Genomic DNA, 21,923 nt, shown 5'->3' with positions numbered 1-21,923 from the left:
TGGAAATTACACCTTACAGATATGGAGAATGAAAAAGTGGACGGTCGGCTAGGCGGTCAAAATTTACGATGGGAAAACCTGAAGTGGCGCACTGGGGGTAATTGACTGCTCTATGTTGTACTATGCACCGTACAACCTTTAGAACCCAACCAACTTCACGAGGGGTCATTTCGCTCTGCTATTCGGACTCGATTTCATTAGCCCGCTCATCCCGACGGCCTAAACAGTGGGGATGACGTCCCCACATCCCAAGGACATCGGCGTGGGGTCCCCGCGCGAAAGGTCGAAGAGTGATGCGTCTCTGAAGCGGATAGAGTCCTCAAAGACTGGACAAAGACATCCAGAGACCAGAGATCGATCGCAGTCGACCACAGAGGATCAACAGCCACCAAGCGCTGGTTTTGACCCCGCCGACCGTGTGTTTCCTATCCGGTCAGTTGTTGCGGTCGATACCCCCGCTCCCCAGTATTCGGGTTCAGTACATTCCAGGGACGTGGTAGCGCCAACAAGAGAAGGGACGCGACAGTACCAATTCATCGAAAAACGGAAACGGACCCAATTGCACTCGCAGCTCTCTTCCAACCACTTTCATCACCCCGATCCCGAACGCCTCGATCCCGAACACCCCGATCCTGAACACGCCGAACCTACCATCCCCACCGATATTCCACGTCACGAGACACATATTGTAGACGATAAAATAGAACTTGCGACACATTCTTTGGCATCAGATGTTGTTCAACACCCCGAAATTTACGCCAAACCTGCCCCATGTGATACCCAGTCCAGAAGCGGGTCCCCCGCGCCGCCATCCTCCCATACGCAGCGCACGAACGCTGACGACCATACCCATGTTACTACCCGCTTCAAACATGTTGTAACGGACAGTGGCCATGTGGTCATTACAGGACGAGACGGAGAAGCATTTCAATACTGCGAGGACGAGCCCATTCGCATACCCGGGGCGATCCAGAGTTTTGGCTTAATAATTGCGCTCCGTGAAGAATCGCCAAATCAGCTTATAGTTCGCATTGTGAGCGAGAACTCTGCTGAGTTTTTGGGTTATTCGCCCAAGCAACTGTTTGAGTTGGAGAACTTCTGTGACATTCTGAGTGAGGAACAGGCCGACACACTACTGGATCACGTTGGATTTGTACGTGATGATGCATACGACCTATCAGTCGATGGACCGGAGGTTTTCAATATGACAATACGCAGAGCTGATGGGGAGCGTTGCAACTTCTGGTGCGCCACCCATGTCTCTCAGACGCAAAAGGATTTGATTATCTGCGAGTTCGAGCGCGAGGACGACGAAGTGAACCCGTTGAATGTTGAGGGCCTTAACACTCCGGCGGTTCCCGCAGACACCCTAGGGATTGTTCCAACACCAGATCAGCTCGCTGCGAGCACAATAAACCTCAGCCAGCCTCTCCGCGTTCTTAGGAATGCCCGCCGTAGGAAGGGCCAGGCATCTTCGATGGAAGCTTTTAGTATCTTAAGTCAGATACAAGAGCAGCTGGGAAGGACGGGTAATCTGGATCAGCTGCTTAATACAACCGCGGGATTGGTGAAGGAGCTGACTGGCTTTCACCGAGTATTGATTTATCAGTTCGATAGCAGCTGGAACGGCATGGTTGTTGCCGAATTGGTTGATCCAAACACGACAATTGATCTTTACAAGGGTCTTCATTTCCCTGCGTCGGATATCCCTGCGCAAGCCCGTGAACTATACAAAATCAACAAGGTCCGGCTCTTATATGATCGTGACCAAGTTACTTCTCGACTTGTTTGTCGGACGTTAGAGGATCTCGAATCCCCGTTGGACCTGACTCACGCCTACCTTCGTGCGATGTCCCCAATTCACGTGAAATATTTGGCACACATGAAAGTCCGGTCTTCAATGTCAATAAGCGTCAACGCGTTCAACGATTTATGGGGTTTGATCTCCTGCCACAGCTACGGAAATGCCGGTATGCGCGTGTCATTCCCGATACGCAAAATGTGCCGGCTCCTCGGTGACACTGTATCTCGAAACATAGAGCGGCTTTCATATGCCTCTCGCCTTCAGGCTCGAAAACTAATCAACACTGCCCCAACCGAGGCCAACCCATCAGGCTACATTATCGCATCGTCCGCCGATCTGCTGCAACTATTTGGTGCAGATTACGGTGTTTTGTCAATTCGAGATGAAACAAAAATTCTCGGCGATAGCAATAACTCACAGGAGATACTTGCATTGCTGGAGTTCCTTCGCGTACGGCATTTGGATTCCTTGCTTGCCTCGCACGACATTGTCAAGGATTTCCCTGATTTTCATTACGCTCCGGGATTGAAGGTGATCTCTGGTCTTCTATATGTCCCGCTCTCTACCGGTGGTAGTGACTTCATCGCATTCTTTCGCCGTGGACAACTCACAGAGATCAAGTGGGCTGGCAATCCTTACGAAATTGAAAAGCGAAAGCAAACTGCGGGATATCTAGAACCCCGCCAGAGTTTCACAGCATGGCGGGAGACAGTACTATCCCAGTGTAGGGAATGGACAGAGACGGATGTGGAGACGGCGGCGGTCTTGTGCTGTGGGTTCTCCCTTGGAGATTCGGAATAATTTGCCTCGATTGTTTGAAAGCTGACATACACTGGGCAGTGGTTTACGGCAAATTTATCAAAGTTTGGAGGCAGAAGGAGGCCGCCATGCAGAACTCGCAACTCACTCGATTACTTCTGGCAAACTCTGCACATGAAGTTCGGACCCCCTTGAATGCCATCATTAACTATTTGGAGATTGCACTTGAGGGTGCCCTGGATGATGAGACCAGAGAGAGCTTGATCAAATCGCATTCGGCCTCCAAATCACTAATTTACGTGATCAACGATCTTCTTGACCTGACAAATGCCGAAAAAGACCAGGACCTCATGAAAGATGAAAGTTTCAACCTCGAAGCCACCTTTAAAGAAGCGGCTGATGTGTTGTCTGGCGATGCCAAGCGAAAGAACATCTCATACACTGTTTCTGTACACCCAGGTATCCCTGAGTCAGTTATCGGCGACCAGCGTCGTGTGCGGCAGGTTATTTCAAACCTAATCTCAAATGCGATTCAACACACCACATGCGGTGCGGTCACGGCAGAAATGTGGCATTCTGGCACTCAAACCATTCCAGGCCATGTAGGGGTGGAGATGATGGTTGTTGATACGGGGGTGGGCATGTCGCACGACAAATTGGAGACGCTCTTTCACGAACTCGAACAAGTGTCGACTGATGATCCTTACTACCCCGAAGAAGAGGAAGACGCGCAGAACCCACTGCGAAAACGTGTGTTGGGTCTTGGTCTTGCTCTTGTAGCAAGGATCGTCCATAACATGCATGGTCAGCTCTGTGTCAGATCAGAAGAAGGGAATGGCAGCCGTTTCAAGATCACATTGCACTTCCGATTGTCAGACGGGACAAACATGGACGGAGATATAGATGAAATTTCTCCAGCGGGAAATGACGTTCCTGCGACGCCTACGCTTTCAGACAAGGAGTTTACGCTGGTTTCTGGAGCACATGAGTCTCGTGATGCCAGACGAAGAAGCTCTGAAAGCCTTCGCAGTGGTGCCAGTTCCCGCAGTGGAAAAAGTCACGCCGATCGACTCATCAGTGCCATGCAGGAACCCCCCCCTCAAAAGAAGCATTAGCCAAGATTTGGATGTGCGGCGACCGAATCTTTCCTCGAGTCCTGCCAGTGCCAGCAGCAATCATGCACCCCTTGCACCACCGCCAGCCGTAAATCGATCATTGAGCACACCGGATCCGCATTCAAGTCTGTATTCTGTCAAGCATACCCCACCGCTCACGCTGCAGCCTCATATCACCCCACCTCCTCCAGGTCTTGAGAATATCACCGATTCGGGAGTGCGGATGGGCGCCTTGCGAATGTCACGACATTCTGCCAGTCTCCGATCACCAGAAATCGAGCCTACCAAGGAAGATAACTCGTACTTCCCGCAAGTTTCCTTAACTGCAGGAACATCACAAGCTCCCTCCTCTGGGCCAGCATCCTCTGCTCCACCAACTACCGTACCTTTAACAACGGACTTAGACCACCTCAATGTTCTTGTCGCCGAGGACGATCCGATTAATAGCAAGATCATACAAAAGCGGTTGACAAAACTTGGCCACACTGTTACGTTGACCGGCAATGGTGAAGCCTGCAGAGTTGCTTTTGCCTCAGGGACCAACTCTTTTGATGTGGTATTGATGGATATTCAGGTATTGTAGAATCGCCCCTCCTTCCTCTTTACTCTGACTGACCTCCCCAAGATGCCGATCCTCGATGGAATGAGAGCCACCCGGGCGATTCGCGAGTTTGAATCCAAGACACCAAAGGAAGCACTCTCCGACAAAGCTATACGCAATGACCGAGTGCCTATATTTGCTGTCTCCGCATCATTAGTTGAAAAGGATTGCGACAGCTACGTACATGCTGGATTTGATGGCTGGGTGATGAAACCTATCAATTTTGCTCGTTTGAACGTTCTATTGAGTGGTCTCTGCGATCCATCCGCCCGGCAAGCAGCGACATACACGCCTGATAGGGAGTGGGAAAACGGTGGATGGTTCGACACCAAGTAGCGAATACTTGATCGTTGACAAACCAACACGGATGTCCTCGCCTACACGGGTGTCCTGTCTCCATTCCTACCTTTGCTGTCACCACGCGGCGATCTACCCTGTATTTTATACCTGTACAATCCCCCTTCTTGGTTACACTTGATCTCTACCCATTTCCAAGTGAGAAATTTTGAATCCAAGAGCCTGGTGGAACCGATTGCGCAACCTGTCGCAATCAAACTGCCAACATCGTGCTCTGAGATGACTCGAGTTACATTGACCGCCGCCGCGACTACCAGAATCCTCGTCGCTACTGTGTTCAACACGGCCGCTGTACCCAGCTGCAAAACACGCCTGGCACTGAAGTGCTCAGGACCAAAAGCAGTGCGCGTGTTCTTCAGAACCTCGTCACATTCCCGCCGAATTCGATTTTTGGTCGATCGCCCCCTTCTAAATCACCGTCTACGTCTAGTCGGTTGTGTTTGCCCCTATCGCATATAATGTGTTCTTGAATGCACGGATCACGTTGGACTCACGCATATCACTATACTACTATACTATTGTGGTATAGGGACACTTCGAATGTCCATTTCCGCATTGTTATACTTGTTGGTGGCCATCTGTCCTGGGTCTAGATAATTGAGTTGTGTATGCCACCGTAGGGTCAAATGCGGAACAAGTGGGCTGCGCGGTTAAATAGAACCCGAGGGACGACAGCTTGAGTAGGCGCAAAGAGTAATTATTGGGCAGAGCCATGACCTTGCTGCACGCTACCAGCTTCAGCATGGTGGTGTCACAGCTGATATGGCCCATATCACCGACTAGGCTGGGCCGCCGTAGCGGGTAGCCCCAGTTGGCGACGGTAACACATGAATTGATCCTGGGCGTTGTTGGCGGCGGAGTATACGCACTCGTTGGCAGAGCACCACGTCCAAATCCGACGGGGAACGGCCGTCGGGGTCTACAGGTACGCCCGGAGCGTCACCTGGCAAGGTAAGCTCGCCTGACCCATTGATGTTGATGTCTAACCAAGCGAGGATGAGTCTGGTGGAGCTCCGGAACCTCGTAAGCTCAGTCCTGTTGGAGCATCCCATTCTCTATAGATGAGATGGCTTAGTGATACACTGACTGAACCTTTTGCTCGCTAGTTTGCTCGCTAGTTTGCTTTCCAGGCCTTGTGTCACGACACGCACTATATATATCGGAGCCTGGAATATCTGAGCGTAACGCTCAGATATAACGCTCAGATATAGTGGTCTTTTGGCCTAGTGTGTAACTCGCCAGTCCAGGGGCAGGTTGTAACACCTTGTATAAAAGGTCTTCTCTTGATAGACTGAATGCACAATGTTTCTCTTCTTGATTTCCCCCTAGTGCTTAGTTTCGCAAGCTTCAACAAATGCAACATATATTATAGGAAAATACGGAGATCAATGACCCTCCTGTTCACTTGATCAAGAGTCACAAAGGTTGAAGGGCTGCTAAGATTACGGATATCAGCAAAGTTCATCTCAATCTGCACCGATCTGGAACATGACTATTCGAATAAACCACCTGGGCAGGCAACCACTACTGTGTGGTGGGATCTCAAAATAATCTCAAGGTACTCTCACCCTCTTATTATAATTGGTTTCTTGATAAGCACACACCCGCGCAGCTGTTTCACTTTGCTATCAATTATGGCTTATTTCAATCTTGGAATGCTATCACTATACCAAATCCTGAAGGCATGAGAGTGTTGACTATTGCTCGAAGGGTACTAGTTAGGCCTCACCACCTGGGCAGGCTTGCAGCTTTCTAAGGTTACTCTTTCCTTTCGTGGCAAGTGACCATTGTTCCTTCCCCGTGAAAACGCGGTTTCTCTCATATAAATTGCCATTCAAGGTCCTCAGTAGTCCCATCTTCCTTCTTCAACCTTCTCAAGACTCTAACCCACAAAACAACATCTTCAAAGGTACGATCCCTTAGCTTATGAACGAAATTCGAAGCAAAGCGATGAGATAATATTGACTGGTTATTTTACAGATTGAGATTTACCACCCTCTCGTCACACCCACAACAGATTTCCAAAGACGAACGAGTAAGTGGAATATACCCGTCCTCTCGATCTCCGATTCCCAACCCTGTTGTACACACAGTCTAACAGTATTGGACAGTGGCCCAAATCGGCCTGTGCCATCAATGGGTGATGGGCAACTTGAGCTGCTGACCCAGCTGCGAGTCCGCCAACCCAGCGCGACGAGGCGCGTTCGCGACATCTTCTTTGAGGCATCAATGACTGTCGCGATTGGTGCAGCTATGATAAAGCTACACTTTGCGGAGAATTTCAACTTGTCTGTGAACATCCCATACATGCTTCACAGACTGGAGCACAGGATGATAGGTCTTCTGGTGAAATTGTGGGGTGTGCAGGAACAGGAAGCTCTTGATTACTGGGTGACGGCGTGGGCTTGGGATAATATCAACTAAACAGCACTACTGCCTAGCCGCGCACATCATGAGATATTCACATTTTTTTGATTTTATCTTGAGACCTCTGCTTTTCGCAAAACGTGATGACTGCGTATGAGCCCTGTAGTGTATATTCACCTGCACTTCGCCAATGATTCGGACTTCTACGCCAACGCTCCGTCGATGCTCCGGAGACTGGAGCGACGCATGGTAGGCCTGCTCGAACAATTGGTGGCCTTGTGGTGACCGGAAATAGTTGATTACTGGAAAAAGCTGTGGATCTGGGCCAGCGTTAACTGAGACGCCCTTGCACCCAGGCACTTACACCTGCCATGGAACCTACTCTATGTCTTAGCATTTCTTCAGACCACCTCAGTTTCTGAATAATATCCATAACTGCTTCACAAAGGCGCACTTGGACGTGAAGGAGCGGCGTTCTATTTAAGATTTTTTCTACTGGGAATATCGCTTTATATAGTATACGAGGTCACATGAACACACATATATACACCCATTAACATTGGAATGATTGGTGTCGTTACGAAAAATCAAAACTGGGGCCCCTAAGGCAAGCATATTAATTGACTGAGGGTAGGTGTTTGCTTGGGCAGAATACATATTGACTGCGTTGCTTAGGGACAAGCCCGATACTTCACAACCTATTAAATTGGACCTTGGAACCTTGGAAGGTTGTCGACAGTGGGGCGTACGGGAACTTCCGAGGTTCGGAACGTCTGATTAGCGAATTGCTCGGCCTTTCACCCACGTGATGAACTTAATTCCAACGTTCTCCATAACCCTCATCCTTAGTATCGACAACCAAGTCCAGAAATACCACAATGGGCGGATGGGAGATATATTGTGCGATATGCAGTGGCACATTCTCCAGCCAAGTGGATATGGACCCTGAGGGGACGGATGAGGACTGTTACCGCTACGACCTGCTGCAGGAGTGCAACCTGGAATGGCTAAACGAAGTCTGTGGGCTGGGCGTTAATCCCGATGCGAGGGGAAATGAGAAGTCTGTGACAGCCTTATAACTCTGTGAAGGATATGTGTTTATTGGCTTTCAGAGCTTTCCTCACAGGTGTTGGTTATTATTGGGATTATGTAAGGCTCTTGTGCCCGCGGGCCATAACCCTTACAACCTTGGAAATGGTAGGAGTTTAATATCTGTCTCACAGGGAGAAATTCACGTCGCTTCAGGAGATGGTCAGGAATTCTATTGCTTTCAAGCGCTTAAACCTGGGTGAACGAACTGACGGATCCTGCTGTAAGATCCCAACGTTCCCTTCGATAACCATGGAGATGATATCCCTATGACCGCGTATGATTCCCGCTCCTTCGTTACTCGGCTTCTTCCTAATGCTTCTAGCTATCATGACTTTTCTGAAATTGGGAACCCTCACGTCTTTCCTTTCCATCAGATATGCTACCATGATATCCTCAAAAGATGCATCCATCAAGAGAACCCAGAACAGATCAAACGGGACACACTATTTGATGTCCTGGAAGACTTGAATGGCGGTCGATACGTCAGATTGCAGATTAGCTATGGTGAACCAGAGCCTAGCGCTGAGCAGGTTTGGTGTACTACTAAAGGCCAAGAAGTATGTTGTCTCGTGAGACCTCGATTCATGAAGGAATAACAAGCGCTTATATGAAGAAGATTTTGGTGGTTAATCCAGTCAGAATTCCACAGCTGGACAGTGATCTTGATGTCATCATGAAATCGCTCGAAAAGAAGGGAAGTCCGCATCAGAATTCCCAAAGTGAAGATATCTTCAATATACTTCCAATTGAGCTGCGGCGCGAGGTTTTCAAGCATCTTTCTGTTGGCTCTATTCTTGCTGTGAAGGCCGCCTCATTGGCGATGCATACTACTACCTTACCTCGTGGTCTTTGGAACCACCGTTTAAGAAGTGAAATGCCATGGCTCTGGGAAATCCATGATATCGATGTCCTCCAGTCTCAGGAGTCAGAGTACAAGGCTTCCAATCTACTTCTGGACATCCAGACGAAGAGTCAATACACATCCGACAATGATGGTTACATTCTGGGACTTGCCAACCGGAGGCGAATTTGGGGCGTCTGCGAGCAGATCCGCAGCCGGTATATGGAAAAGCTGAAAGGTATTTCCGATACAGACAACTAGGATTCTACGATCGACGACCGGAATTACAGGTGTCAGCGCGGTATTCGTGCCCTCGAACCAGCCATCTGCTTCCAAGATCCTTCAGATATCAGAATGCAGTATGACAGGCCCCCTAGAGGGGCCTAAGAGCATGTTCATGTTGAGAACTTCGCTAGATTTGAAGAAATACTGGCTAAACAAACATGTGAGGAGTTCTCCAGGAAAACTGATTTTTCAGTCTTTGTTAGGATATAACTCTTGAGGTGTTCCAATAGTATTTGTCTACGATCAAAGGCGTATTGTCTATACATATATCTCATCCGTACATATATCTTGTAATTCATAGAAGTTGCCTATCCCCACTAGGAATATATGGGTTTCTTAGCAGCGTTCACTTTCTTTTTCCTCTTTGTTTTCGAACGCCACGGTTGCACTTCCTCAGCAACTATTTAATACCCCTCCAAATACTCTTCTTCACAAAAGGATTTGCACTTTTTATACAACCTCCACACACCAGCAACCCCTTGAGGTATGACCATCCAGCCCACTACCGGAATATTGCACAGAGTAAAAAGCTAACAAAGTGGTTCCTTTTCAGGTTGACATTTGCCACCACACCTCAGTCTTCCAGGGATTACGAGTATCTCTGCCAGTGCGACAAGCCAGCCCATCCCTTCCCCAATCCCGTTGAAGGAAGTGGCCAACAACCTGACCATTCAATCCTTCGGTCAGGAGCGACCGGCACTCTGGGACGTCACGGAGACTCCACGTTCAGCAAATGGCATTACATGAAGAGGCTCACACGCTAGGGAACCTCGAGGCCCTATCGCCTATAGGCCAGTCCTGCAAACAGTTGAACTCCGCAGTGTCAGCTGTGAGAAGGCTGCAACGCCTCATAATGACTCGGGCAACGATTAACACGTGGCAGACCCCGACGAACGCGTCCTGTGTCTCTCATTCGGGGCTAAGGCGCTTTTCGAGCTTGCATTACACGTCGCTCAGTCAACAACCGAACCCTATATCATCTTTTCCTGTACTAACTACGTAGTGGATTAGTGAACCTAGGCAACAATGCATTCCTTTGCCTTTTCTACTACTACCCAGCCCAACGCCTAATGATTCTAGAGGAATCAAATAACAGTTTTTGATCCTTTCATTCAGGCCTCACTGACATTGCTAAATCTCACATCGCTCTTGCTTTTCGTTGATATCATTCCTCACCCGGCTCTAAAACCAATATCCTTTTGCCATCATGTATGCCTTACCTTCTATATATTTATATCAGTATATCGAATGTCCAAATTATATAAGTTATAAGAAGGTCCCAAGGTTGACTTCTGACTGTGGGTAATGCTGAATGAGATATTTGCCAGCCATGGTCCTTCTAGGGATGATAGTCGCACCTTTCTCGTAGGGATTGCTATTTGATGCTCTTCCAGTACGGTCCTTAGGATTCCTTCTTCATCATTCGCACTTCCCATTTTACTTCCCCTGCAACCTCGAAACCACAAACACGTAAGGTGGATTTCCTAACTATTGGTGAATTTCCAGTCCTCATGATATTTCCTACAAACAAAAGGCTAACAAGTACCGCTTTCTTTACACAGCAAGGCATCTATTGGACACCAAGTTACAAAAGATCAGCAATAGACCACATCTATCTGCTACTAGTGAGATACACCACCCATCGCAGTCATATCCTAAACACAAAACTAACAAGGCGAAAGTGGGCGATTACCAGCCCATTCCGACCCTTGACAATGCGGAGCTCAAAATCCTGGCCCGGCTTCGCCTTCGCGCGAGGAGACGGGCCCGTGTTTATCGGGCGGTGCACCGGGAGGCATCCGATATACGTGCCTTTCTTGACGCCCACACCCACACAAACCCTATACTATGCCGGCACGGTTCAGGCGTGGCAATTATCTATTTGGCACATGAGAGGATTCTTGTGCTCATTCAGCAAATCAGTCGGCTTCGTTCTCAGGGATGCCGCGATCGTGCATTGGAACGGAGAATTTGGAGTCAGATGCGCTAGTCTACGCGTTTTGCTCGCCAGGGTACTAGGTCACTGGCTGGCGGTAATTACTAGTAAGGGAATACAAGTAACCGCCAGTAGAGTATAGGGGTGGCCGAGAGAACTCGATCTCACTACCCACCCCGAACCCACAAAAATAACGTCTCCATAAGGTACGATCACTTAGCCCACTAACAAGATTCTGAAGGAAAACAGGGAGATAAGAAACACTAACCGTCTCCACTTGTGCTAATAATGACTGATTATTTTACAGATCGAGGTTTACCACCCTCCTATCACACCCACAACAGATTTCCGAAGAGGCACGAGTAAGTGAAATATACCCTCCCCTCGATCCGCAATTCCTAAACATAGGGTGCACACAGTTTAACGCATCGGAAAGCTGGCTTACAGTGGGCGAGTGCCATCGATTAGTAGCAGCTCCGAGTTCGGGAAATTCAGCGTAATAGAGCTCGTCGCGAGAGCTTATAGGAGGAACAACAATCCTCGCAATTTATATAACGATCAACATTCGCGCTAACCCAACAACTAGCCCGCGACAAGATTGGGGCCTATGCTAAGTACAATCACAACAGCACAGCGATTGCGAGACTTGATATACCAATAGTTTAGTTCCAACAGCGGAATTCCAAGATCCAAAGAAGAATCATTCGTCCTACTCTTTCAACTGCTACAGCTCAGTGCGCTTCCCCCAGGCAAATTGATGACATAACGTTTTATCTAATCGTCTATAATACCCGGCACGTCTAGTTACCTAGGTAGCACCCTTCGGGAAATGAAGCGGTGATTGTAGGTTATATTGTACTGCTCACAGCCCTATCTTCGATACCACGAAGTAACTACCCCCATTAGTAGCCCGAAGGATTCAAGCTTATTGCCGGGACGCACTATAGCCGTATCCCAGATAATCAGGTACTTTAAATTCCTAGTTTGCGATAACTATAATACCTACTAGTCTGGGGCTAGTGTGACCGTTTTACCTGGGCTGGATTAGAAGATTCGGACCCCCCTACAATATGTGGTTGGCCTTGGACTAAGCACACAGTTCTGGAAGATATCTATATTCGGAATATTCCTAAGACAATCGCACGTCTGGCAAGAACATATTCGGGGCAGTGTGAGATCGTGATAAATGGCATCAAGGCCGTCGGTTTCTTACAGAATATTATTTTGCATTCTGAAGGCCTTCCATTGTTTATCAGAGGCTGGGAAATTAATAAAATATTCTCTTTTAGTCAGGGACGTTTACTTTCTACTAGTCACTAAGGCATTGTCAATTTTTGACTAATTGAAAACACTTTCAATATTTTTGAACCTTTATTATAGGATCCTATAGGCATCATTTTCATCTCACTTTCCTCTTTCCTTTCGTTGACACCATTATTGAGCTACTCCCCTATTCGATATCATTTTGACTTCAATTGTCAATGTAGGAAAACAGGCTAGTTATAGGATTCAACGCCGTTGCCTCTTTCTCTTAAAGGTGGTAGCCTCACCGTCATAAAGAGTCGCTTTCTCTGGTAGCAATTACTATTTAAACCCCTCTCTGTTAATCTCTCTTCTTTTACTTCTTCTTGTTGCACTTACATCCTTAAAGGAGGTAAGTTTTCTCGACCCTATAACTAATACTTATTGGAAACGATAAGCTGGTGTATATATGCTAAGTTCTTTACAGGGCGGTATTTCCCAGAGAAAATATCAATATCACGCATTTGAAATACCTACTAGATTCCAAGAGTGAGATACACCCCTGAATACACCTTTTACAACCGTGGTTTAAACTTGAAGCTAACAAAGATATAGTGGCCGACCAACGCCTAATCCCTACTCCTAGTGACGAGCGATATAAGGTGCTCGCACGTCTAAGGGTGCGTGCGACTCGAAGAAGGCATCGCCGGTATGTCGCACTGCGTGCCGCGACACGGGCAATGGAGCTACTCACTGGGCTGTTGTATAGGTCCACCGAGGATGTTAGGGTGGATGCAGGAACCCTCCTGATGAGGGACTTGCGCAACATTGTCGCCACGCTTATACCCCGTCTGAATGAATTGCAGGAAGAAGAGGACAGCGACCGATCGAGGGAATGGGAGATCTGGCGGGGCACCAACTAATTGGTGTCCTTACCTGTGACAAATCTGGAAGAGGGTGTATGCGATGTCTGTATAAGTGCCGCCTCCATGCAGCCCGGTCAAATCATCTGTCCCCGGAGGCGACCTCTACGCCAACTTGCAGCGGTACTAGACGATATCCACCAAATCAGAGACCTTCAACGAATGGTGGACTTGAGGACATCGACTGCCTAGTCGACAGTCGTACGTTCCTCATCCACGAGAGGAATTGCTAGGTCCCCACCCGTCACCTACTAAAAACCAAGGTATAATTCATTCGATCAGAAGAAGCCTCGATGGTAAAGAGATGACCTAACGAATTCTGGTTATTTCCTAGGTTGACCTTTGCACAAACGTTCTTCCAAAGCCTGTCACACTTACTGGCCTTTTTCAATAGTGGGATACCCACCCTGCCCTCGATGCCCCCCTATCTCAACACAAAGCTGACGAGTAGAAAGTGGCCGACGACCCAAATATCCCACTATTCAGCAATGAGGATCTGAAGGAGCTGACCCAGCTGAGGGGCTGGGCAGCCATACGGCCCGCCACCGAGAGGAGATATTCCGTGAAGCCTTCCAGATCATGTGGTGCGTTTGCGGCATTGTGACACCTTTGCCAACACCTATCAGGCCACTACACCCAGCGCGCTGTGGGTAATGGAGGTCCGAATGCGGTTCCTGGCTACCAGACGGCTGTTCTACAGATTGAGGAGGACCATGACAGTGATACGGAGAGGTCTATTCTGGAACACGGCTGGCCCGAGTAAAAGGATCCCCCACCTCGAACTGTCAAACGACCAGGACATTGACATGGACTGGGATGAAGATTCCGTAATCACACCCAACAAAGATGGCCTGGCGGCTCCAAGCCAGGCATCTGCTGAACACGCACCGCCCCCTCCATCGTCTACTGTCGAACTGATGGAGGGGAATAGTGCCATTTAGCACAAGAAGAACACGGAAGGACGTTCAGGCTAAACTCTAAAGACACACATGGCATAGGGTAGCTTAGGGAGCTCAATATGTCAATGAGGCTCTTCATTAATACATCTACGTCTTTAATTTAGTAGAATTCTAAGAGTGGCTCTCGTCATCATCCCGATTCGTCGACAAGGAGCAAGATCCACGGCACAATGAGGAGCTAATCGATGTTGCATATTATATAGGGTAGCGTGTACAAACTGTTCACCTTCATAATTGACACACATACAACTGCTTCCAGCTGGAACGGACTATGCACCCAGACCTCCGAGCTACTCGGCGAGACAAATGGGCACAGAAACATTGTGAACGCCGTTCACCACCGAGGAACACCCCATCAAGCGCCACTTCGACACTGTCCTACCCCGTTAGGGAGGATTCTACGTCAATTATCAATATCCATACCCAGATGATAACTTCAGTCAACGCTGCGATAAGAAAAGCCAGTTTCTCCTCAATCCCTCGGTGCTGACTCGACTCTCATAGGACCCTTCCACCGGTCCGATACTAAAGACCACCCCACTGAAGCTCGTTCGACCCCTTGCCTGAGTCCTCACTATGGAGGAGAATCCTCTTCCAACCCACTTGTGGTTAGCCCTCTGCCATAATTCCTCTAACCCATGAAGATGGTTCAGGAAACGCAACCCGGCGCGCCTCAGCCACTTACTGTCAACCCTTTTTGAGCCCAGCTATCCACGACCCAACGTCTTGAAAGAGCCGCCGATAAGCAACATGACCGCCAGCGTCGAGGAAGAGGAGTAGACAAGAAAGACCCCTATCTTCACGCCGAGATAGTATGATCAGCACTTGCTTAGAACTACCCAAGTCTACAAAATCCTAACCGAAGGGAACTCCGAAACAGCCAAAGACGTCAGCCGTCCGACACCTCTCAAGACCTCCTCCTCCAACATAATCAACGCTTATGTGAATGCGACAACACTCCACAAAACAATCCAGCTTCTAGCAAGGAGCAACCCATACCCCACGTGGATCCTAGGTTGCTGCCTCGGTGCGAAGCACTTAGGTTCAAGGTAAAGAATATTACCGACGACAACCAAGTTATGGCTAGACTTGGAAAGTACAATTTTCGGGACACTACTTTGCCGGGTATGTATACCTCAGAGCTGCCAGACACCAATCACAGTGTTCACTCACGCTGGAAAACTGGTGATGACCTGCTGACGACGGTTACGATTAGATGGACATCATAGCCCTCCTACTCCAGGGCGCTCGCCGAGTCACATCTGAATACCCGAATCTATATCAGGCGTCGGATGTTACTCTCCATCACAAATCGCAGCCCAAATCCAAGTTCTTGCGCACACACTGGTCAACGGCTGAACCAGGACATGGGTGATCTTGTGTTAGAGCAGGATCGGCATGACAAGCGACAGAGACAAACTTGTCCACCAGAGTTTGTGCTTCATTGGGAATAACACGGAACTTTCGAAGAAGATACGACTATGAATAACGTGAATAACCTCAACGTCATGTTTCCAAATGATAGCCTACGTACGGTAGCCCGGAGGGCCTTGGATACCATGCCCTTCCTTCATATACCTTGGTCCTTGAATAGTAGAATTCCATGAGTGGCGTTATATGTCCATGGACAGCAGATCCGATTGACTTCGGCTTTTTTACCACCAGACGCCCCTTAGTTATATGGTGGGCTTGTGCTTTTGTACCCACTCTTCTGAACATTTATCATCAGGCTGGTTACCGCGAAGGGATTCCCAGCCCCATTTGTCTCTTACTGTTGATTGAGGTCATTCATTGTAAAATCATGTGTGATGTTCAATGGATAACAGCGGTGATAATGCTGTTTTCACATTGGTGTCTACTACGCCAGTATTGCGATTAATCAGGAATTGATTTTGTTTGATTTGATCCTATAGATCAGTGGAAGAAGGTGGTTGAATCACGGGATATAAATCCTTTTAGGGCTGGATGCTAATTTATTCGATTGTACGGAAATTGGTCTGGCCCACAGTTTAGCCCCCCCCCCCCCCCCTAAACAATAAGTCCCAATCCCTCTATTCGGCCATTCCTGTAGTGTAACGGTTTGTGCGTAGGGCAGGGTGATAAAGAGGATCGTGATGCGTTGTATGTTTTCCAAGGCTTATAGCACGCTGCTCCAGATATCGGCTTCTAACTCACGGGCAGCCTCATCCTCCGCCCGTAGGACCCTCACGTTGTGAATGAGGACCTCCCACCACTGGCGGAGTCCCCGTACAGTCTCGGCATTAGGAGGCTGCCCGTTGATCTCGTGTTGCCTTCGGATCTCGCGGGCCTCCCTTCTTATTATCCGCGCGTCGCGGATAATAGCCCTTCGTGCGCTATTGCGCCAGGTCCGACCCAGGCGTATCTCCACCGGTAGCTCAAGAGCCTCGTTACTAGGGGCTGGGATTGGCCGAGTATCCGCCACTTTTTCGTTGTTAGCCTCTGTAATACGGCTGATAATGAATAGGTCATCAAGACGAGGTATATTGCTCACTTTTGAGAAGTTCTCAGGAAGAGATGTTGAGAGTTATGGTAGGGTTCACAGGAAGAGATATTGGCAGGTATGATGGGGTTGAGGTTCTCGACCTGCGAAATGACCTCTATTAGCTTATTGGCTTATAACGAATATTGATTTGAGCCCGAGGGATACCTTTCGTGGATACGATATGCGTGAGTAGCGTATGGGGTGAGTGAGAGTCAGAGTAAGAGTGAGAGTAAGAGTGAGAGTAAGAGTGAGAGTAAGAGTGAGAGTAAGAGTGAGAGTAAGAGTGAGAGTAAGAGTGAGAGTAAGAGTGAGAGTAAGAGTGTGAGTGAGAGTGAGAGTCAGAGTCAGAGTAAGAGTGTGAGTGAGAGTGAGAGTCAGAGTCAGAGTAAGTTGAGAAAGGAAAGAAGAGAAGGGATCCTTAAATCCCATTTGGCTGTTACATTCCATCGACGCTATTCATTATCAAGTCATGGATAATGTTCAATGGATAAAAGTGGTGAGAACGCTGTTTTCATAATGTCGTCCCACTTTGCAAGTATCTTTGGTTAATCGGAAATTGATCTTGTTAGTTTGTTAGACTTGACCGTATAGATCAGTGTAAAGGGCTGATTGGATGGTGGGATGTGGAATCCTTTCGGCTGGATATTGACTGGTTGCCAAGCGAAGATACGAGGCAAAATGTAAGTTATGTACATAAATGAGGCTTGCCCACAGGCTTGGTCCCGCCCATTGGTCTCGATCAATCCTCCTATTCGACCATTCCTGCCGTGCAACTGTTTGTGCGCAGGGCGGTTTGCTTTCCGATAGCCTATTGCACATTGTGCCAGATATCGGCTTCCAACTCACGGGCAGCCTCCCCTTCGGCCCGCAGGATCCTCATATTGTGAATGAGAATGTCCAGCCACTGGCGGAGTCCCGATACGATCCGGGCACTAGGAGGCTGCCCGTTGATTTCGAATTGGAGCCTGATATCCCGGGCCTGTCTTCTGACGATCCGGGCCTCACGGATAATCGCTATGCGTGCGTTGTTACGCCAGGTCCGACCTATGCGCAGCTGGGTCAGCAGCTCGAGGCCCTCGTTCTCGTGTGCCGGAGTATCTGCCACTTTTTTCGTTGTCAGCCTCCGTAATACGGTTGGGAAGTGGAGAGACCATCAAGGGGGGGTATATATCTCACTTTTCAGATATTCACAGGACGAGGCGGTAAAAGGTATAGTACGGTTGGAGCTCCTAACCTGCGAAATACCTTTTAGCTTAATGCGTGATCAGAAGTGTTGATTAGATCCCAAGGGATACCTTTTGTGGGTGTGAGATGGGCGGAAGGTCGTGGAGCTGCTGGGTGAGAGTGGGAGTGGGAGTGAGAGTGTAAGTGAGAGTGAGTGAAGAAAGGAAAGAGAGAGAAGTATCGTGGAGGACATTAAACAATTGTTGCTGCCAAAGGCTTCAGCAGCCCTGATCTTTGTGCAAGGTGAAAGTGCTGCCTCCCTCATGAACGCGCCCTTCCACACGTATCGCCGGGGGTCATGCAAAGCATATATGGTATTTCGGATGCTCTTAGGCATAAACAATGGTCTTCTTTCATATGCCTTGGAACTTGAATAGTAGAACCGCAGGAGTCGTGCTCTATGTCAGGGTAGAGCAGACCCGATCTACTTTGGCCCTTTGACCATTAGCACCCACTTACAGGATGATTGTATTTTGCACTTTTCTTTCTGAATCCCTGTGTCAGGCTGGTTACTGCAAAAACATTTTCAAATCCCTCTTAGATCTTACTTTTCTTCGAAGCTATTCTATTACGATTGTCTAATAATTTCATTTGATTTTGCGATACTACTTCTGTCTTACCTGAATATCAACTCCTCAATCGTGCATAATATCTAATCGGTACCTGTGGTGGGGATGCGCATTTCACATTCTGTCTACTACGCAAATATTGGCTAATCGACGATTGATTTAGCGTTGACCTTATAGATTAGTGGCAAGGTCTGGTTGGATGGTAGGATTTGGATCCTTCCAGGCATAAACTCAGAGTAATCTCTCGCTTGGTAGAGAGCTGACCAATGACAATCCCAATAGAAGACGAAGGCAAGGTGAGGGGCCATGTCTCTGACAAATGTAGCCGGGCCCTTGAGGGCATCCATGAATATCCAGCTTAGGAGGATTTTAGCATGCAAAGGGACTCTGGTGTTTATTCCATATACTGCCAGATCTCAGGCTCTAATCCACGGTCAATTGCCTCGTCAGTGGAGAGACTCAGCATCTCGTTAAGGAGAAACACCAGTGGTAGCTCTATGTTCAATAGGGCATGGGATGAGGGGGCCTAGCGAGCACAGTATCGTTGTATTTGGCGATAACGGAAATTAAGTTGGCCGCTGCGCGGGTCCAGCCGTTATTGGTTCCTAGTTCTTGCCACAAACCATCCATCCCCGAGCAATACATAACCACCCATTGCTGCAACATAAGTCTTTCCGCCCGCTACATGGTAACGGAAACGCTCCTTCCCAATGGCTTATTATTCCACGTTCCTCCAGATTTCCGCTTTCATCTCACGGGCAGCCTCCTCTTCGGCCCGTAGGCTCTGCATGATAGACATTAGAACCTCAAGCCATTGGCGGAGGCCCCGCAGCATCCTGGCCCGAGGAGGCTGCCCGTTCGTTGCGTATTCAACTTGGATGTTGACGGCACGGCGTCTAATCATCCGCGCGTCGCGGATGATTGCCCTACGCTCATTATCCCGCCAGGTCCGAGCTAGGCGCAGCTGGGTAAGCAGCTCGACCTGCTCATTGCCAGGGGCCGGGATCTGCCTGGCACCGGGCACTTGTTCCTGTCAGCCTTTGTAATACGGGTGGGAAATTTATCAAGGGGAGGCATGTTTTCTCACTTTTCGTGGTGGCGAAGGAGATCCTGTAGAGGGTATGATGGTAGCTTTAGAAATTCTCAACCTAAGAAAACCACTCCATTAACTTGCTGCCTCATTGCAAATGTCAGTTTGGGGCTAAGAAATACCTTTCGAGATTGTGGTGTTGGTGAAAGGGACTTGTAGGATAATGATGGTCAGAATAAGATAAGAAGAGGAAGGATAGTTATGGTGAGGGTAGCTTCAGAAGAGAGGATAGTGAAGGTGAGAGTAAATTGAGAAGAGAGGATAGTGAAGGTGAGAGTAAATTGAGAAGAGAAAGAGATGCGCAGGATCTCAAAAAAGTACTTGTGCCAGACGCCTCAGGTGCCCTAACCCTTTTGTAAGGTAAGAATCCTGCCTTCCCCGTGAGACCGCGCTTTCAAACGTGGAATTGCTATTCAAGGAATGATCGCTTTTCCTTCTCTTCTTCTTCCATATCTCATATCCTGACATATCTTCAACGAATTCCACACCGCAGGTACGGTACTTTCCATGAAAAGCAGGATATACGATATTGGATGGACCTAACAAAGAATTGATATTTTCTAGGCTCACATCCGCATCACACGCATAAGCTCACCTACCAACTAGCATACCTGAGACCAGGTCGGGAGTAAGTCATACTCTCATTGAACAGCACCCCAATGTAACCTGACAAAAAATAAAGTGCCCGACATTCCAATTCCAGTGCCAGATGATGAGCAGCTTGAGCTGCTCTCCCAGTTTCAAGAGCGCCGCGAAGCTCGAAACCACCGTCGGCGCGCGATAATGCACGAGGAGTCTCTAATCATGTGTTACGTCCACATGGTTATCGCCAGATATTACTCTGCTCGTCAGGATCCCTCACGCCATGCCCTATTGAACCTAGAGCTACGACTGGCGTTTCTCCTTAACGAGATGCTGAGTCTCTCCACTGACGAGGCAATTGACCGTGGATTAGAGCCTGAGATCTGGCAGTATGTGGGATAAACACCACGGCCCCTTTGCGTGCTAAAATCCTCCTAAGCTGGATATTCATGGATGCCACCAACGGACCGGCTATATGTCACAGCTATGCGTCTTCACCTTGGTTTCTATTTCTGTTGGGATCATCATCGGTCGGCTCCCTACCAAGTGAGAGTGTACTTCGTGATTCTCACTTACAACTGTATTCACTTTCCAATTCATCCTCTGTCTACCATTACTTTCTCGTGTATCATGGCTTACTCTGTAGTTATATAGTACACATTCCATCGATATACCCTGCTTTGAGCGAAAGAAGATGATAAGCTCGTTGGTTTGCGTGGTGGGATTCACGAGGTTGTTGCTTCGTTCTTTGCGAGAGGCAAGAGCCATTCTGTCCCAAGTTGAGTAAAGTGCGAAACCACCATCGAGGGGCAATAGTACATAAGACGCCCCTCAGTATGTGCTACCTGTACATGGTGATTGCCAGATATTACAGTGATCGTCAGGCCCCCTCACGCCATGCTCTATGGGACCTAGAGCTACGTGTACCGTACCTCCTTTACGAGATGCTCAGTCTCTCGGCTAGCGAGGCAGGTGACTGTGAATTGGAGGAGGAGATCTAAGACCGGTGTAGTTGTCTCACGTCGACCTGCACGCGAGTCTGGGAAGGTGCGTCTCGCGGCAAGAATTATTCAAGATCCTATATACTACTCCTACCATTTTTCTCTTTTCAACACGCTCTCATTATCCCTACTAACTCCACCACGGACAGTACTTGCAAAGGTATGATCTTCTGGCATATAACCAGAATTGGTGACGAAGCAATATGCTAAGGCTAATATAGGTTCAACACCGAGACTACAACCAAACCTCTCACCACTCCTCCCTATTACCAGACAAAAAGTGAGAGACATTCTCTCCGATGACCCTTCATAACTGTATTTGCAAAGCTAACTAGAATAAGTGGGTGATACTAGCCCAATTCCGGCCCCCAGCGACGAGCAACTTGAGATCCTCACGCAGATACGCATCGGTCGATCCTGGCGGGTTCATGCTCGCCGAGCCATCATTCGCAGAGCTCGGTCTATCCGGAGCCAATCCCGGGTTATTCCAAACGAATTTGTCGTAACCGGCCGACGTCCCTACCCGCGGTTGTTTTGGGAGCTCCGCCAGTTGCTTGAGGCCCTTGTGCGGAATATGGAAATCTTGCGAGTAGAGGAACAGGCCATGCGTGAGGTTGAAGAGGGAATCTGGATGGATGTTTTGAGTGCACAAACTGAACAATGAGGAAGGCTT

General features: G+C 48.5%; 8 protein-coding genes across 8 annotated transcripts; 7 read left to right on the top strand and 1 right to left on the bottom strand.

Annotated features, from left to right (window-relative positions):
- Positions 1–232: 232 nt before the first annotated feature.
- On the top strand, positions 233–4,615 carry fphA (putative sensor histidine kinase/response regulator; the record flags this gene model as incomplete). The annotated part of the gene is made up of 4 exons (XM_061214979.1): positions 233–2,576; positions 2,645–3,595; positions 3,642–4,252; positions 4,304–4,615. 4 exons carry the CDS (start codon positions 233–235, stop codon positions 4,613–4,615), a joined length of 4,218 nt encoding a protein of 1,405 aa, XP_061067491.1.
- A 2,157-nt stretch (positions 4,616–6,772) lies between these two features.
- On the top strand, positions 6,773–7,060 carry N7525_010119 (uncharacterized protein; the record flags this gene model as incomplete). The annotated part of the gene is made up of 1 exon (XM_061214978.1): positions 6,773–7,060. The coding sequence occupies one exon, from the start codon at positions 6,773–6,775 to the stop codon at positions 7,058–7,060; it is 288 nt and encodes a 95-aa protein (XP_061067490.1).
- Positions 7,061–7,881: 821 nt separating this feature from the next.
- N7525_010118 (uncharacterized protein) lies at positions 7,882–9,197 on the top strand (the record flags this gene model as incomplete). Its single annotated transcript, XM_061214977.1, has 3 exons — positions 7,882–8,063; positions 8,418–8,652; positions 8,745–9,197. 3 exons carry the CDS (start codon positions 7,882–7,884, stop codon positions 9,195–9,197), a joined length of 870 nt encoding a protein of 289 aa, XP_061067489.1.
- A 3,942-nt stretch (positions 9,198–13,139) lies between these two features.
- Positions 13,140–13,322, top strand: N7525_010117 (uncharacterized protein; the record flags this gene model as incomplete). The annotated part of the gene is made up of 1 exon (XM_061214976.1): positions 13,140–13,322. The coding sequence occupies one exon, from the start codon at positions 13,140–13,142 to the stop codon at positions 13,320–13,322; it is 183 nt and encodes a 60-aa protein (XP_061067488.1).
- A 653-nt stretch (positions 13,323–13,975) lies between these two features.
- On the top strand, positions 13,976–14,263 carry N7525_010116 (uncharacterized protein; the record flags this gene model as incomplete). Its single annotated transcript, XM_061214975.1, has 1 exon — positions 13,976–14,263. One exon carries the CDS (start codon positions 13,976–13,978, stop codon positions 14,261–14,263), a length of 288 nt encoding a protein of 95 aa, XP_061067487.1.
- Positions 14,264–16,965: 2,702 nt separating this feature from the next.
- Positions 16,966–17,913, top strand: N7525_010115 (uncharacterized protein; the record flags this gene model as incomplete). Its single annotated transcript, XM_061214974.1, has 3 exons — positions 16,966–16,969; positions 17,376–17,464; positions 17,572–17,913. 3 exons carry the CDS (start codon positions 16,966–16,968, stop codon positions 17,911–17,913), a joined length of 435 nt encoding a protein of 144 aa, XP_061067486.1.
- Positions 17,914–19,295: 1,382 nt separating this feature from the next.
- Positions 19,296–19,759, bottom strand: N7525_010114 (uncharacterized protein; the record flags this gene model as incomplete). The annotated part of the gene is made up of 2 exons (XM_061214973.1): positions 19,296–19,607; positions 19,748–19,759. 2 exons carry the CDS (start codon positions 19,757–19,759, stop codon positions 19,296–19,298), a joined length of 324 nt encoding a protein of 107 aa, XP_061067485.1.
- A 712-nt stretch (positions 19,760–20,471) lies between these two features.
- On the top strand, positions 20,472–21,914 carry N7525_010113 (uncharacterized protein; the record flags this gene model as incomplete). The annotated part of the gene is made up of 2 exons (XM_061214972.1): positions 20,472–20,638; positions 21,605–21,914. The coding sequence occupies 2 exons, from the start codon at positions 20,472–20,474 to the stop codon at positions 21,912–21,914; spliced, it is 477 nt and encodes a 158-aa protein (XP_061067484.1).
- Between the last annotated feature and the right edge of the window lie 9 nt (positions 21,915–21,923).

Source organism: Penicillium rubens (assembly GCF_028828025.1).
Source record: "Penicillium rubens strain IBT 27055 chromosome Unknown utg000004l_segment0_segment0, whole genome shotgun sequence".
NCBI lineage: Eukaryota > Fungi > Ascomycota > Eurotiomycetes > Eurotiales > Aspergillaceae > Penicillium > Penicillium rubens.
The sequence above is the reverse complement of the archived record's forward strand: the minus strand, read 5'-3'. Positions and strand labels throughout refer to the sequence as shown.